The following is a 13482-nucleotide window of genomic DNA, read 5'->3' on the forward strand; positions in this document are numbered from 1 at the left end:
CCTGAAGCTGGTAATTCTGCATATAAACTAGCAATGATGACCAATCCTCTCCCGGCTTCTATGCCACCAGTCTCTGGGCGATGATGTCATACTTCGTATAAACGCCCCTCGCTTACCAATTCATAACCGAGAACGGTTCTACTTATACTGCAGGAGATTTCACGCAAATTCATGATAATGAATATTTCTCCATAGTGTCACTACTCTGCATGATAGCCTGTTTACCCCGAGGAGCCAAAAATAGCACCATCCCACAGCACAATACACCATGTCAACATCCACCACAGAACCTGTCATCTATGGAAGCTGCTACTGTCAAAAGACAACATACGCCACAACAGCCCCATTGTACGGGTTAACATACTGCTACTGTCGCATGTGCCGCCTCTTGCACGGCTCTCCCTTCGCAGCATTCACGAACGTGGATTCATCTCATTTCCAGTGGACCAGGTCAGACCGTCTTGTCGAAATCAATCTCAGCGAGTATGCAACTCGCACAATCTGTGGTGTATGCCGCAGTCCCATGACAATGGTTTACCATGCCAAACCAAACGAGGTGGGCATTGTGGCTGTTACTGTTGATGAGAGTAAATCCAAGGATAAGGTGCCGGAGAAGGTAGGGGCGCATATCTTTTTAGAATGCAAGCCTGCTTGGTTTGTTATTCCGGAGGATGGGGGGGAGCGGAGTATGGGGATTCTGGAGAGGATGAGGGGGGTTGTACCGGAAGGGTTATAGGTATTTGTAGTCTATTCCAATCAAGAAACTGCAAATTGTGGAGAAAAGTGATATAAGAGGCACTCTTTTATTTTACGAATGCATCGTATGCATGAGATTGTATGCGAGAGGTTGATAATGACTGTTCTCATTTACTCTTGACTCCTTGTTAGAGTCGGCATTTGAACTCGCTAGTCCCCGCCCCGAACCTGGAAAACGTGAGGGGGTTTTTCTTGGTATTACATAGTTGAAAATCTGGATGTTCTAGATTTTTCTAGAATCTACATAGTGAAGGAGCCTGTCCTTCTATTCAATTAATGGTGCTCTGGGATCTGTTTGTATGCATTTAGGATGGCGGCCAATATCGGACAAAACGGAGATTGCCTATAAGTTTCCTTCTCATAAAATCCAAAGTTCTTGGAGCACGTCTGGACGCCGAAGTCCATCATGCCTTTAACGCCATACCAGCTTGCAATTCCCGTACCGTAGGGATCAGCATACCTATCAGTGGGTTAAAACAAACACATATATGCATGAGAAATCCAGTGAATCTGTTGCCAGCCTTCCCAATTGCGACCAGCATAAGGAGAACGCCCAAGAGGGCCACCTGTGACGTGAGCCTAGATCGTCGATAGCAGATTCGTAACTTCCAACCTACCAGTCACCATGGCTATGGCAACATGGACGCCCATATCGTAGAATTCTTTGCCCATTGCGTAGGAGCGCGCGTAGATGAGGTCGACATCCCCGGTGGCTGCAGTGGTCACGCCTGAAGGAAATTGGGTGTTTCCAAGACTCGGTCGAACGCCCGCAGGGCCATCCTGGAAACACATTCTCGAGATCCCAAGACGGGTAACTTTGCCCGAATTTCCCGCACATGGACCTGTCTGGCCCGTGACAACGCTTACCTGTTGTGAAGAATCAGCTTTCCTTGCCAGAACCAGCGCAAGATGGGGTTGGAGCTCACCTTTTCTTCAAGAGTCATCTCTGCCACGAGCTCTGCCGCTTGAGCATCAGCATTCCTCCATGCTTTACCGCCATCAGCCACAGGGGGACTTATCACATAAGACAAGGAAGTGGCTGCTGGCGCGAGGGCAGCATATGTCTGTCCGCTGGAACCAATAGCAGCTAGTAAGGGAATATAGAACCCCCTCATTTTCAAGGTCTTCTGGTGCAGTTCTGAATGACAACGAAGACGACATTGATGATATTGAAGTTATTCTCCTAAAGCAATGGCAGGGGGTTAAATAGGGAAAAGCGAGCACGGGTAAGGGTATCAATTGAGTTTAACCGAAGTATTCCCAACAGCGATGGTTTTGGCCTTAGTTACTCCCGAAGCTTCGTCACTGAAAAGGGCCAGGAAGAGACGGCTAAACCCCAGGGACTGATAGGGCCGCTAGGGCCCCACCCAAGCCTGGCCTGGGATATTATGCCCTCAACCAGCGTCTATGGAAATACAGCCTGGATCGACGTGGGCGTTAAATCTGAATTTGGAATAAGTTCACTCAAACTTAACTAAAGTTGGTTAGTGCTGGCACAGGAAAGCAAGGCGAGTCGCTGTTCGAACGTGACTGAGTTCAAGGTATCTAAGCTATGCGAGCAGATTGTGTCAAAGGTATGTGGGATTCGCAGGTATGATTGATTCATTGATTAATTAATTTAAATTCATTGACCTACTGTAGCCAGGGAGTAAGGGTGACCGCGCCGGACAAGGCCTAAAACACCCTACGAAGTATATTCAACGGGCATGTCTATAAGGATGCTGGCATATCGAGAAATAAAGTAAATACATATACATACAAGGGCAGAGAGAGTGGCCCGCAAAAGAACAAAATTCACAGGGCGTATTAGAGCTTTCGTGCAACTTTGTATGGTAAATGTGGGTGCCTGCAAGTCTGGCTAGTTGTCAACAGTAGTGCACCTTCCTGGTCATATCATTGCATCCTAATATTTAGGTGCTTACTTCAAGGCTATGCAGCCGAAGCAATACAGCCAGGTAAATTGTACAACCACAACATCGGGTTACGCCCGAGTTTCAACAGAGAAGAAGAAAAATATTGGAGCTGTTTTGATGATCATTTTCATTCTGAATCCAGAACGTCGTTGGCATGTAGATATTAGCCTTCATCCACCAGCAGGTAAAACTCCATACAAAAGGAAACATGATCAGCTTCTCAGCGAAGCCAGAACGCTTTCAAGATTCGACTCGGTCAGAATAGCTGCGTAGGAGCCGATAGTTTTGGACTATCAGCAGAAGAAACGACCCGTGGAACGCATCACTACAGGTCCACGACCACGACGCTTTCTATTGGCATTACAGTCTCAGTCCAGAACAGAAGGTACAAGTCTTCACCGAGAGCACAGACGGCCTGACCAGGGGCGAAGTTGAGGTAGTTGACTCTAAATGTCTAAACCAAGTATACTCTTGAATATCATATAGATAAAGATTAGACGTAATACATTAATAAGGAATCTACTAATAATGTAGATCTACAATCTCAAGGACTGACTACTCCAATTCAGCCCACCTTCGTAACAAAGGCGCCATCCTCGCAAAGTCTGAAGAGGCCTGCACGACATTCATCCCCACTGCTTGATCAAACTGCAAACGACCCTCAGCCCCTGCGCTAGTATGCCAATTGTATCCAATGCTCGAATTCCCCCACCTCGTACCGTTATCAGCTCCTGCCGCCGAAGTAATTGCGTCTATTCCCGAATTCATTGTGGACACCAGCATCAAGGTGTTCCTCTGCGACGCACGAATGCTCATCTCGGCGAACTGGCGATTCCTCTCCATGTTCATCAACAGAAGCGCATTCATGCGCTCCTTCGCAAGCACCAGGAAGGAGTCTAGGTCGTTGTTCTCGCAAGCTTGCCGCCAGAGATTCCGCATTCTGGGAGAGTACATCTGGCATCGGTTTTCGTTCGGGACCACGGCACAGTCGAGATGGCTGGCCAGGCTCGTGCCCTCCATGACTTCCTTGTAGCAGAGTGCACATGCAGTGAAGCAGCCCTTTCCATACCATTTGCGGTTCGTGTAGGCTTCGTTCCGGGGACATTCGGGCAATGGTGCCCACTCCAACACATATTCGGAGAAGATGGAGAAGTCTGCTAGCTTCACTGCGGCCGCGTATTTTGTGAGATACTTTTTGAATCGTGGTGTTGTAGGGTGCAGGTCGCAGAGCCGGTTGCCACCAGGCCGGGGCTCGACTTCTTTGAACTCTAGAGCGAACCCAGGAGCGGCCATGAAGCCTAGGAGGCACCGTCTGCAGATGGCGTATACATCGAGGGTGCAACCCTTGGGGGCGTACCAGGTCGCGTTGCGCATGTCATCTGTATCGCATGGAGGGGACTCAAGGATCATCCTGGCCAATGTCTCGAAGCCGTCGTACTCGTCGGTGTTTGCAGCGAAACCGATTTGTTTGCAGATACCCAAGGCGGCATGGATTTGAAGTGTCTGCATCCCACAATCGAATTGCTGCTGTTGCTGCTCTGGCGTGAGGGAGTGGAACTCCCACGAACTGGCGTAGTCCAACACGAAGTGGTCCAGGTAGCATGCCGTGCACACGACCAGGTCGGGGACCGCCTTACAGGCGTACCAATGTGTCGAGCTGGCTTGGAGGTTTTTCATCTCCAGACATGAGGGATACTCCATCCGGCTTCTAAAAAGGCGGTGCAGCTAATCCCAGCGGTTGGGTGACGCGATCGCCCGACGGAGTCCCTCCTTTATTAGCGGCACCACCGCCGCATCGCATGTCCATAATGACGCATCCGACTTGATTGTCGGCGTCGTGGCAAAGTAACTCCTGAGCTGATTCCACGCCACCAGCTCATGATAGCACGTTTCGCATATCACGAAGCCCTGAATCTCCCATGCGCCGATCATCCCATACCACCGGGAGCCATCAAGCCCGGTGTGACCTGCCGGGCCTTTGCAATTCGGGAGGTTCCCCCGCTCGATCATGAAGGCGTTGATCGCGTCCCAGTCGCCGGCGGCCAGGTGCGCCATCACCCGCGGAGTATTCCATTGACAGAGTAGGGAGGTATCCCCCCCTTTTAACCAGACGGCCTCGAAAAGGCCTGCGTGGGGAGTGGGTTGGATGTGCTTTTCATAGCAATAGGCACATACCGGGAATGAGGGCGCACAGGTAGGGACATACCAGATAGCAGTCCAGAAGATGCCTTCCGGATTGACGCATCGAGGAAGGACCTGTTGCTATTGCATTAGCATCTCTCCAGGCTCTGTCTATGGGTGGTATGGGCGTACTGGGAACTCGTCGTTGGCTGCTGCATTTGTTTGAGTAGACATGTTGACAGATGTAGATGAAGACGAACCAGCTGGGCTCTTGGGCCTTTCAGGCATTCCTATTTATTATTTCTTATCGTGGTGGATGTGGCTGAGTGCTTGTGATGGTTCCATGTTCCCCAGTCTGCTGGCAGTTCTAACCGCTGCTCGCCTCAAATTAACTAATCGGGATAAGTCGGCAGGCGCTTGTATACGCCACGATCAAAACTACCAGTAGTAACTGATGAGGCGCCACACAAGCCTGAGTGGATTCAATGGATTGCTGTCTGTGACCTCCGAGTGGCTACTTTTCAGATTAATGCCGTTTCGCGCGAGCAAGGCAAAAAATAAGGCCAACCAAATAAATTCAACAACTGTCAAATGATCACTGCGTACAATTGTCTCAAATCCTGGATTTCGTATTTTACTCCCTCCCCGACATTTGTTCCATTCTGGTTGCCACCAACTCACTCCTGTCACTGGTACTTTTTCCACCTCTTGCTGTCTTCTTCATCCGGGTCGTCTTTGGTTCGAGCGGCACCATCGCTCTCTCCTACTCCACCGCCGCGAAGAGTGTCGCTGTGTTTCTTGGGATCCCACTCGGTGCAGCAATTGTTATCCACTTTGCCCTTCGCAGACTTGCCGGAGCGCGCTTCTCTGTAATTTATTAGTCATGTACGAACTGTAATATATTTTGTCACTGTATGCTCGATCGGTATGGAAGAGAGTTGTTCCGGAAATGACACCATGGGGCTTCATCAAGCAACGACATCCCTCGAAAGACTTCAAGCCAGCCATGGGAGGTACCGTGTACATGCCTCTGGTTCCTTTTCTCTTAGCTGATGTTTGTCATAGGAATATTTATGAATCCTGCTATGACGAATTCGAACAGCCTTCCTGTTGAAGTAATATTGATGATTCTTGATTGCTTCGAGGATGATTCAACGCTGTAAGCCCTCTCCCTTGTGGCCAAAACACTACGCACCATAACCCAACCACGCCTTTTTAGGGAAATTCCCTTAAGCTCTTCAATCATTCTGCCATTATTGCTCCTGCTCCGAACACTCATTAGTAGCCCCGATCTAGCTGCACATGTGCTGTCCTTGGAAATAGATGATGCTGCGGAGTCAGATGAGGAAAGCGAGCCCGACAGTCCAGCGAATTTTCCCCAAGCGAGGAAACAGCATGTGGTTCCACTTTTCATTTCAGGTGCTGAAATTGCTGTCGTGACTGAGGAGGTTAGAAATCTCAATGTCCCCTGGCAAGATGCTGCTCCATCCATCCTAGAGACGACGGACGCAGGGGTTCTTTCTGTATTGCTCATGTCATTCACACCAAACCTCTACCACTTTTCCATCGATGTGGATCATCGTCACCCTGGTTTACTACTTAATCTAGCTAAGAGGCTAGGTGACGGCGGTTCAAGACCTCTTGGCTAAAAAGGTAACGGTCCTTACATCTTGCCTGCTTCCAAGATGGCCGTAGCCCTAAAGTAACCTTTAGACGTGGCTTTAATCCTTCATCTGCTTCGTTTAACTGAGTTTCAGCTTATTGGTTGCGCTGGATGCAGCCGGGAGGAAGCTACTCAGTCAAGGCTACTAGGTGTGCTCAATAAGCCACTTTCCTTATCAACCTTCTCAGTAATACAGAGCGATCTGGACGCAGCAAGTATGGAAATATTATGTCGCTCCTGCAAAAAATTAACAGTCTTTCACTACGACGAGGGCGATATGGGAAGTGAGCAGCTGAGTCATCGGGAATTAAACTCTTCTTTGCAGTCCCAGAGGCATAACTTGGTAAACCTACGAGTTGGCCACAGCAGCGAGAAAACCCTAGGAAGACTTTATCCCAATTTGACCAGATATAAGATTGGGGGGGAATAGTAACAAAAACCACGCGCCGGTCACCCTCCGAGTTGTCAGAAGAGATCTGTCTAGGTTTAATGCAAATGTCAGCCTCCAATAGTCATACTTCATGTTCCAGTCAGCTTCTGTAACGAATATTTGTTGGGATATAAAACAGCATCGTAGAGTCAAGGTACGAAGTATCTCTGGCCGCCGGAAATTCAGCGTGGAAGCGGAGCTTGCGCCAACATATCGTGGACGTCAACTCGAGTCGACGATCCCGACGTCCTTAGAAGTATGGAGATACCTGTGGTTAGTATCATTATTTAAGGGCGCGAAACAAGCACGGGTCCATGTGTGCACAATCTATTGTCTACAAACTTCGCCAGTTATCTTATTCACACTATTTCGAGAACCCAGAGCAAGCATGCCGAACACCATTCGCGATATAAGGGAAACGATTGTCGACGATGAAAATAATTTGTTATTTGAAAAAAACGTCTCAGTCCCCCTGAAAGAACCGAGCAGTGTCATTCGATGCAATGTCTACCGACCTAAGGGGGATGGAAAATACCCAGGTCTCATCACTTATGGCCCTTATGGCAAGGATATATACTATGGGGAGCACGTCTCCCAGATCGAACCTTTGTTCTTCTTGTATTGAAAATCGTACTGATCTAACATCCTGTTGTAGCTTCCATCCAAAGTCTTTCTCCGAGGTCAATCCTGCCCACAAATCGAAATATTCCGCATGGGAGATCCAGTCTTCCGGACTCGTCAAGGATATGTTGTTATCCGCGCCGATGAACAAGGCTTAGGATAATCTCCTGGGGTTTTGGATACAATGTCTGCCGGAACTGCTGACTGTTTCTTCCAGCTGATAGAATGGGCAGCTGAACAGCCTTGGAGTTCGGGAAAGTTGGGTCTGTTAGGCGTAAGCTACTATGCTGGTGAGACACGGATAATGGAAACGATGTAATATAACATCTAATAACTGGGAATCTAGGAAGTCAAGGGCGTGTAGCCGCAAGAGCGCCCAAGGGCCTGGCATGCATTATCCTACATGAAGGAATGTCAGACTATTATCGCGACCGCTGTCGGCATGGCGGTATCTTGTCCAATAACTTCATCAACTTTTGATGGAACCGCCACGTTATTACCAACCAGTACGGCCATCCAGAGCGTACAGCAGCCTACTGGAGCGAAGACACTATTAAAGGTAATCTCTCCGAAAACAAGTTGCACCAGCAAATTCAAGATCAAAACGCAGAGAATACAGAGAACAAATTCCTAGATAATAATTACTACGCCTCAAAGATCTTTCAGTTAGAAGACATTGACATTCCAATTCTCTCGGTCGCAAGTTAGGACAGAATCTCGCTGCATCTACATAGCAATGTCGAGAGCTACACCTAGGCTAGATCACAATACAAGTTCCTTCAGTTTATTATGAGCCGTCATAATCTTCCCTTCTACTACATTAAAGAGATGAATATACAAATAAGCTTCCTAAATACTTTCCTAAATGGTAACGACCATGCTAGCTGGACCACCGGCTATAAACCGCGTGTTAGTCTCTGTCTACGAAAAGGCGATATTGGGTTCAACGACCCAGCTGGAAAGAAAACCTTCCCTTGTCGCAATGAGAACGAATGGCCCCTTGCGCGCACCGTTTATACCCGTTATTACCTCACGTCCTCGCTCGGTCTCACCCAAAAGTTAACGGCCTTCGCAGCGTCCCAGCTGGGATACCAAGCCGGGGGCAGTGATATAGGTCGATTATCTTGCAGTTCAAAACGCCACCGTGCGTCAGAGAGATGGAGATAACCGGGCACCCTGTAGCTCATCTGGCTATTTCAGTGGAGAGTGCTCAGTCTTCTCCTCCATCGAACCTAGATTTGGATATCTTTGTCACACTTCGCCACTTCTCCGCTGTCGGGGAAGAGGTTCACTGCACTGGATCGTCAGGAGATTCGGTTCCTGTGACGAAGGGGTGGCTCCGAGTGAGTTTGTGCAAGGTCAATCACGATAGCTCCTATCACCGGGACTATCTTCCTAGACGGGAATACCGCTCGTCAGACGTTCTACCGTACGAATGTGACGTCGAGTTGTGGCCGACAAATGTGGTGGTTGAGGCAGGCAGACCCTTGGTGTTCGAAGTCGCATCAGTCGACACTGAGGGTGCAGGGCTGTTCAAACATAACTCGCCTGTTGATTGGTACGTCAGCTTATTTTCTCAAGAATTTAGACTAACTAGTGTCAATTATTAGGCCACCCTCCAAGTTTGAAGGGACGAATTATATCCATTTTGGAGAAGGGCGTGAAAACTACATCGTTTTGCCGATCATTCCTGGGGACTCATAGATCTGCGTATATAACATCCAGGGTTGTTCTAGAGATAGGAAGAAATGTCTTGTGGCGAACCATAGATGTAGGTCGAGAGCTGGGAAAGAGCGTACGACTACAAAATGTCATCATGTATACATTTCACATGTTCTTCGCAGTGACTGTATTGTTGGTATGCATTAATGACTCGATTTAACACATACTACATATAGGATGGTCTGGTGGGGGCAATCTTTGCCGTTTGGTTGTTCAGGCAAGATATGGTCAGTGCCATCGAGAGTAGACCATACCTGATACGGTAGGGTAGGAAGATCTGAACGCAGGAAACGTGCTATATCAGTTGAGCAATGACCTTCAAGAACGAAGAATCCGGAATTATTGGAGAGGACTGCACTGCCCTTCAACACAATGAGAATCTACATATTGTTACCCCCACGTTGTATCAAGTATAAGTATCAAGGATCTTGGCAGCTTACCCCACGCAATGTGGATGGTCTTTCCCCGCGATTTAACCCCGGAGGATCGGCAAGAATCTGCGGGGCATGACTGGGGTCGAGCTGATGGTCTTAAATTGTCTCCGAAGAGCTCGCCCAGAATGCGTCGTTTCAAGGTACTGCGGTTATCCCTCGGTCTAAGGACGGGTATTTGGGGGGGGGGGGGAGGGGGGGTAGGGGGGTTTCTTCTATATAAGACATCATGAACCCGTTGAGTAACCACCCACTTACAGGTTCTCTTTCCCTAAAACCCCAAGCGATTTATCTCCAGTATGTTTCGAAAAGAGAAGAAAGACGTGCTCGAGGTTGAATATATGGACGAGAAGGCCGCCCCTCATGATGCCATCCAACAACCCAGAATGCCAGCCTCACTGTCGGCCCTATCAGGATCAGAGTATACTACGCTCGGCCGGAAGGCCATCCTGAAATTAGATTCTCGGGTGATGCCATGCATGGTAATCATGTACATCATGAACTATCTAGACCGACAGAACATCGCATCAGCAAAGCTAGCAGGAATTGAAGAAGATCTGAGCATGAACGATGTGCAATACCAGACATGCATTAGTATTCTGTTCATCGGCTACAGTAAGATGACTAGGCTGCTCCTACCTTTCCAGCTCCATTGACTTGCCATTTCTCTGCTCTTAGTCGCTAACCGATATCGTTGTCGCAGTCCTAATGCAAGTTCCTTCGAATATCATAGTTGGGAAGATTGAGCGTCCCGGGCTGTACATCTGCATCTCGATGGCGTTATGGGGTGTCATTTCTGCGTGCATGGCTTCCGTCAAAAACTACTCGGGGATCTTGGTTTGCCGTTTTTTTCTTGGGTTTGTCGAGGCCATCTTCTTCCCGGGTGCCTTGTTCTACCTGTCACTTTTCTATAACCGAAAGCAATACGCCCTTCGAACCGCAATCTTGTACTCCGGGTCCCAGTTGGGGAACGCATTTGGGGGGCTTTTTGCGATTGCGATTCTCAAACTGGATGGCGTGCATGGATTGGCAGGATGGCGATGGGTGAGTACTAGGCTGGATGTCGTTTCCAAGTGTTTCCTTCATTGATTGACTTTATATTCCCTCTAGCTTTTTCTTGTTGAAGGAGTCGCTACTGTCGGCTTAGCTTTGATCCTTGCGTTTATTCTGCCAAATTCACTGAAATCGCTGCTGGGCTTCACCAAGCTGGAGAAGGAGTACCTGCAGTGGAACTTCGAATCGGACCAAGGACAACAAGACAATGCGGATGAGGTCGGAGCGTGGAAGGGAACGATGATGGCCCTGACGGATCCCAAGACCTGGCCCATGATGGGAACCCTGTATAGTGTAAGTCATGAGAGAGTTCTCGCGTCCCGAATCATGTTCTGATGATCGTATAGATATATATTTGTGCTGCCGTCACGAACTTCTTTCCTTCAGTCGTCGCCACGCTGGGCTACTCACGGAATACAACATATGGACTCACAGCAGTAGGCCTTCTCATCAAGAATGGAGTACGACTATTCTCGCTTGCTAATCGCTGGTCCTGCTTTAGCCGCCATATGTTTTGTCCGTAGTCGCGATGATTATCAATGGATTTCATTCTGACAAGGCATATGGGACCCGGGAAACGCTTTTCGTACCACTACTAACCACGAGAATAGAAACAAGAACGGTATCTGCATATCCTATGTCCCATGATTGTCTGTCTGGTCGCCAATGTTATCGCCGTATCTACGCTCAACACCGCGGCGCGATGTAAGTTGTCCCCAACGATTCATGTCCGAATCGGGAGAAACGTCGCCAGAATAGAGCTAAGTCGGTGACACCATAGATGTTGCCATGATGCTGATGCCTGGGTCGTTCTATTCGGCCTCGACCATTCTCTTGTCATGGGTTGCCGGCTCTATCTCGCAGCCCTCTATCAAGCGGGCATCCGCCATTGCGCTGATTAACGCGATCTGCAATACTCCCAATGGTGAGATTATCCGTTTACTAGGTCAACTACCATGGCTCATTGTCGATCGTTTTTCTAGTTTGGGCTTCCTATCTATACTTCTCCAAGCCTCGATATCTCGTGGCGTTTTTGGTCAACCTGGCCGCGGCCGCGTTGACCATTGCGCTGGCTACAGTAACGAGGATGTATCTGCGACGACAGAATCAGAGGCTGGATAGTGGCATGGATACCGGTCGTAGTGGACCGACAGCGGCTCAAAAGTCTTCTGGGTTTAGATATACGTTGTGAGATACATTTGACCCGCAAAGATCCGTAATCTCGTCGACCAGGGCTGCAATCTCCGCGGCGATCTGGGGTGCACCCTCATTGAAGACAGCCGTGTCATGCATGACAGTGACGGTTGTTAAGTGCCTTGGCGACCTCCACCACCAGAGCGTACTTCAGTTATCTGATCGGGATCAGAACAGTGTCTCCAACGAGGATCTACAGGATGTAGTGGGGTCTGGGATTTGAAGAAGCCACGATGCCCAATATACTCCGATACGGCGAAGCGAAGGTGTTTAGCAATAGGCGTGGACGAAGTCATGAACTTAGATGAATAAATAATCATCCTAGCTTTGCTGCATATCCGGAGCTCGAGCCCAGCTACAAACGTTGTACTTCATATCTAGGCCACCGATGTAAAACTCCCGACAACGTCTGCTATTTTTTCCAAGAGAACTCTCTTTCTTTCATCTCCAATCCAGCTTCCACGCGCTCCTGAGATTGCGATGGTCTTCCAATCATCAATGCTGAAATCAAACGCCTCCTAAACTACACAGTAATTGTTCAGTATCCCACCGCCAAAGTAGGCCGGGTCATCGCTGTTCAACGAAAATTGCACTCCGGAATCTAAGAATTCGCGAAGGAGCAAAGAAGCGATGGATTTGATAGTGCACAAGTAAACATTTGACAGTGGGCAGATAGTAAGCAAGGTGCCCTTTGCAGCGATCTCTTTCAAAAGCCCTTGATCTTCAACCAAGCGGATGCCATGGTCAATTCGCTCGGCATCTAAAGAGTCGAGCGCTCCTTTGATGTAAGAAACATCGCCTTCCTCGCCTCCATGGGCCGTACGCCGTAGCCCAACCTCTTTGGCTTTCTGAAACACGTCTGTAAACAGCTCCGGGGCGAATCCCACTTCCGAAGAGTCTAGCCCGACGGCATGGATAGAACCATCACGGATAAAATCATTGACCGAGTCAAAGGTAGCTTCGGCGGACGCCACCGGCAAGTGACGGAGAAAACACATGATGCGACAAGATGTGACCTCCAATTCGGATTCGGCACGATCCAGGGCGCGCTTATAGCCTCTGGTGACTGATGCTATAGGAACACCCCATGGGGTGTGCGATTGTGGATCGAAGAACACTTCTGCATGGTGAACCCCATCCGCATGGGCCGCGAGAACATAGTACCATACCAATTCGTAAAAGTTATCCTCGGTAATCAAGACCGACATGTTCGCGTATTGAATGTTCAGAAAGTCATCGAGATTGTCGAACCGATCATATCTGGCTGCCAAAGCTTCGGGGCTTTGGAAGTGCGGCAAATCAGGAAGGGCAATCTTGTTCTTCCTTGCAAGAGAGAAACCAGCTCCGGAGTCAAAGCACCCTCGAGACGAATGTGATACTCACATTTTAAGACTGAGGAGGAATGGATGAAGTGGTGATTTGCACATAGTGCCGGCGATGCTTTGCGTTTTCTACGGAGGAAAGAAATTGAGTTTGATTTTGATCACTTCGCTATCTCCTTGGAGGCATATTTAATATATTCCACCTAAAGCCATTTATCTTATCTGTGACGCCAATTGCCGTGTGTCCAAAAGATAA

At 48.7% G+C, this 13482-nt stretch overlaps 8 protein-coding genes across 8 annotated transcripts; 3 read left to right on the plus strand and 5 right to left on the minus strand.

Moving 5' to 3' along the window:
• Nucleotides 1-268: 268 nt before the first annotated feature.
• F9C07_2224772 (Mss4-like protein) lies at nucleotides 269-736 on the plus strand (the record flags this gene model as incomplete). Its single annotated transcript, XM_041284506.1, has 1 exon — nucleotides 269-736. One exon carries the CDS (start codon nucleotides 269-271, stop codon nucleotides 734-736), a length of 468 nt encoding a protein of 155 aa, XP_041141838.1.
• A 293-nt stretch (nucleotides 737-1029) lies between these two features.
• Nucleotides 1030-1871, minus strand: F9C07_9366 (glycoside hydrolase superfamily; the record flags this gene model as incomplete). The annotated part of the gene is made up of 4 exons (XM_041289210.2): nucleotides 1030-1216; nucleotides 1274-1322; nucleotides 1374-1623; nucleotides 1683-1871. 4 exons carry the CDS (start codon nucleotides 1869-1871, stop codon nucleotides 1030-1032), a joined length of 675 nt encoding a protein of 224 aa, XP_041141839.2.
• A 1353-nt stretch (nucleotides 1872-3224) lies between these two features.
• On the minus strand, nucleotides 3225-4370 carry F9C07_9367 (uncharacterized protein; the record flags this gene model as incomplete). Its single annotated transcript, XM_041284508.1, has 1 exon — nucleotides 3225-4370. One exon carries the CDS (start codon nucleotides 4368-4370, stop codon nucleotides 3225-3227), a length of 1146 nt encoding a protein of 381 aa, XP_041141840.1.
• Nucleotides 4371-4394: 24 nt separating this feature from the next.
• Nucleotides 4395-5024, minus strand: F9C07_9368 (uncharacterized protein; the record flags this gene model as incomplete). Its single annotated transcript, XM_041289211.2, has 2 exons — nucleotides 4395-4925; nucleotides 4983-5024. The coding sequence occupies 2 exons, from the start codon at nucleotides 5022-5024 to the stop codon at nucleotides 4395-4397; spliced, it is 573 nt and encodes a 190-aa protein (XP_041141841.2).
• A 325-nt stretch (nucleotides 5025-5349) lies between these two features.
• Nucleotides 5350-6968, minus strand: F9C07_2124812 (uncharacterized protein). The gene is made up of 2 exons (XM_071509078.1): nucleotides 5856-6968; nucleotides 5350-5803 (listed from the first exon to the last, which is right to left on the minus strand). The coding sequence occupies exons 1-2, from the start codon at nucleotides 6322-6324 to the stop codon at nucleotides 5616-5618; spliced, it is 657 nt and encodes a 218-aa protein (XP_071363421.1). The 5' UTR covers nucleotides 6325-6968; the 3' UTR covers nucleotides 5350-5615.
• Nucleotides 6969-7271: 303 nt separating this feature from the next.
• F9C07_2216999 (Alpha/Beta hydrolase protein) lies at nucleotides 7272-9229 on the plus strand (the record flags this gene model as incomplete). Its single annotated transcript, XM_071509679.1, has 8 exons — nucleotides 7272-7468; nucleotides 7539-7620; nucleotides 7722-7794; nucleotides 7851-7952; nucleotides 8025-8200; nucleotides 8261-8580; nucleotides 8619-9062; nucleotides 9115-9229. The coding sequence occupies 8 exons, from the start codon at nucleotides 7272-7274 to the stop codon at nucleotides 9206-9208; spliced, it is 1488 nt and encodes a 495-aa protein (XP_071363422.1). The 3' UTR covers nucleotides 9209-9229.
• A 632-nt stretch (nucleotides 9230-9861) lies between these two features.
• Nucleotides 9862-12316, plus strand: F9C07_2276624 (putative pantothenate transporter). The gene is made up of 8 exons (XM_071510186.1): nucleotides 9862-10272; nucleotides 10361-10701; nucleotides 10768-11004; nucleotides 11058-11147; nucleotides 11213-11269; nucleotides 11322-11415; nucleotides 11492-11635; nucleotides 11694-12316. Exons 1-8 carry the CDS (start codon nucleotides 9957-9959, stop codon nucleotides 11900-11902), a joined length of 1488 nt encoding a protein of 495 aa, XP_071363423.1. The 5' UTR covers nucleotides 9862-9956; the 3' UTR covers nucleotides 11903-12316.
• Nucleotides 12317-12422: 106 nt separating this feature from the next.
• Nucleotides 12423-13331, minus strand: F9C07_2098895 (putative adenosine deaminase; the record flags this gene model as incomplete). Its single annotated transcript, XM_041284509.1, has 2 exons — nucleotides 12423-13227; nucleotides 13288-13331. The coding sequence occupies 2 exons, from the start codon at nucleotides 13329-13331 to the stop codon at nucleotides 12423-12425; spliced, it is 849 nt and encodes a 282-aa protein (XP_041141845.1).
• Nucleotides 13332-13482: the final 151 nt, after the last annotated feature.

The sequence above is a fragment of the Aspergillus flavus genome, chromosome 2 (assembly GCF_009017415.1).
Source record: "Aspergillus flavus chromosome 2, complete sequence".
In the NCBI taxonomy this organism is placed as follows: Eukaryota; Fungi; Ascomycota; class Eurotiomycetes; order Eurotiales; family Aspergillaceae; genus Aspergillus; species Aspergillus flavus.

Bases quoted from the DNA above. Each gene is read 5' to 3' on its own strand.
- F9C07_2124812 (XM_071509078.1), bottom strand. From the start codon at position 6,324: ATGAGCAATACAGAAAGAACCCCTGCGTCCGTCGTCTCTAGGATGGAT. The intron at 5,804-5,855 runs CTATGACAAACA...TGTACACGGTAC, and splicing joins AGCAGGATTCATAAATATTC to CTCCCATGGCTGGCTTGAAG.
- F9C07_2276624 (XM_071510186.1), top strand. From the start codon at position 9,957: ATGTTTCGAAAAGAGAAGAAAGACGTGCTCGAGGTTGAATATATGGAC. The intron at 10,702-10,767 runs GTGAGTACTAGG...TATTCCCTCTAG, and splicing joins GATTGGCAGGATGGCGATGG to CTTTTTCTTGTTGAAGGAGT. The intron at 11,636-11,693 runs GTGAGATTATCC...TCGTTTTTCTAG, and splicing joins GATCTGCAATACTCCCAATG to TTTGGGCTTCCTATCTATAC.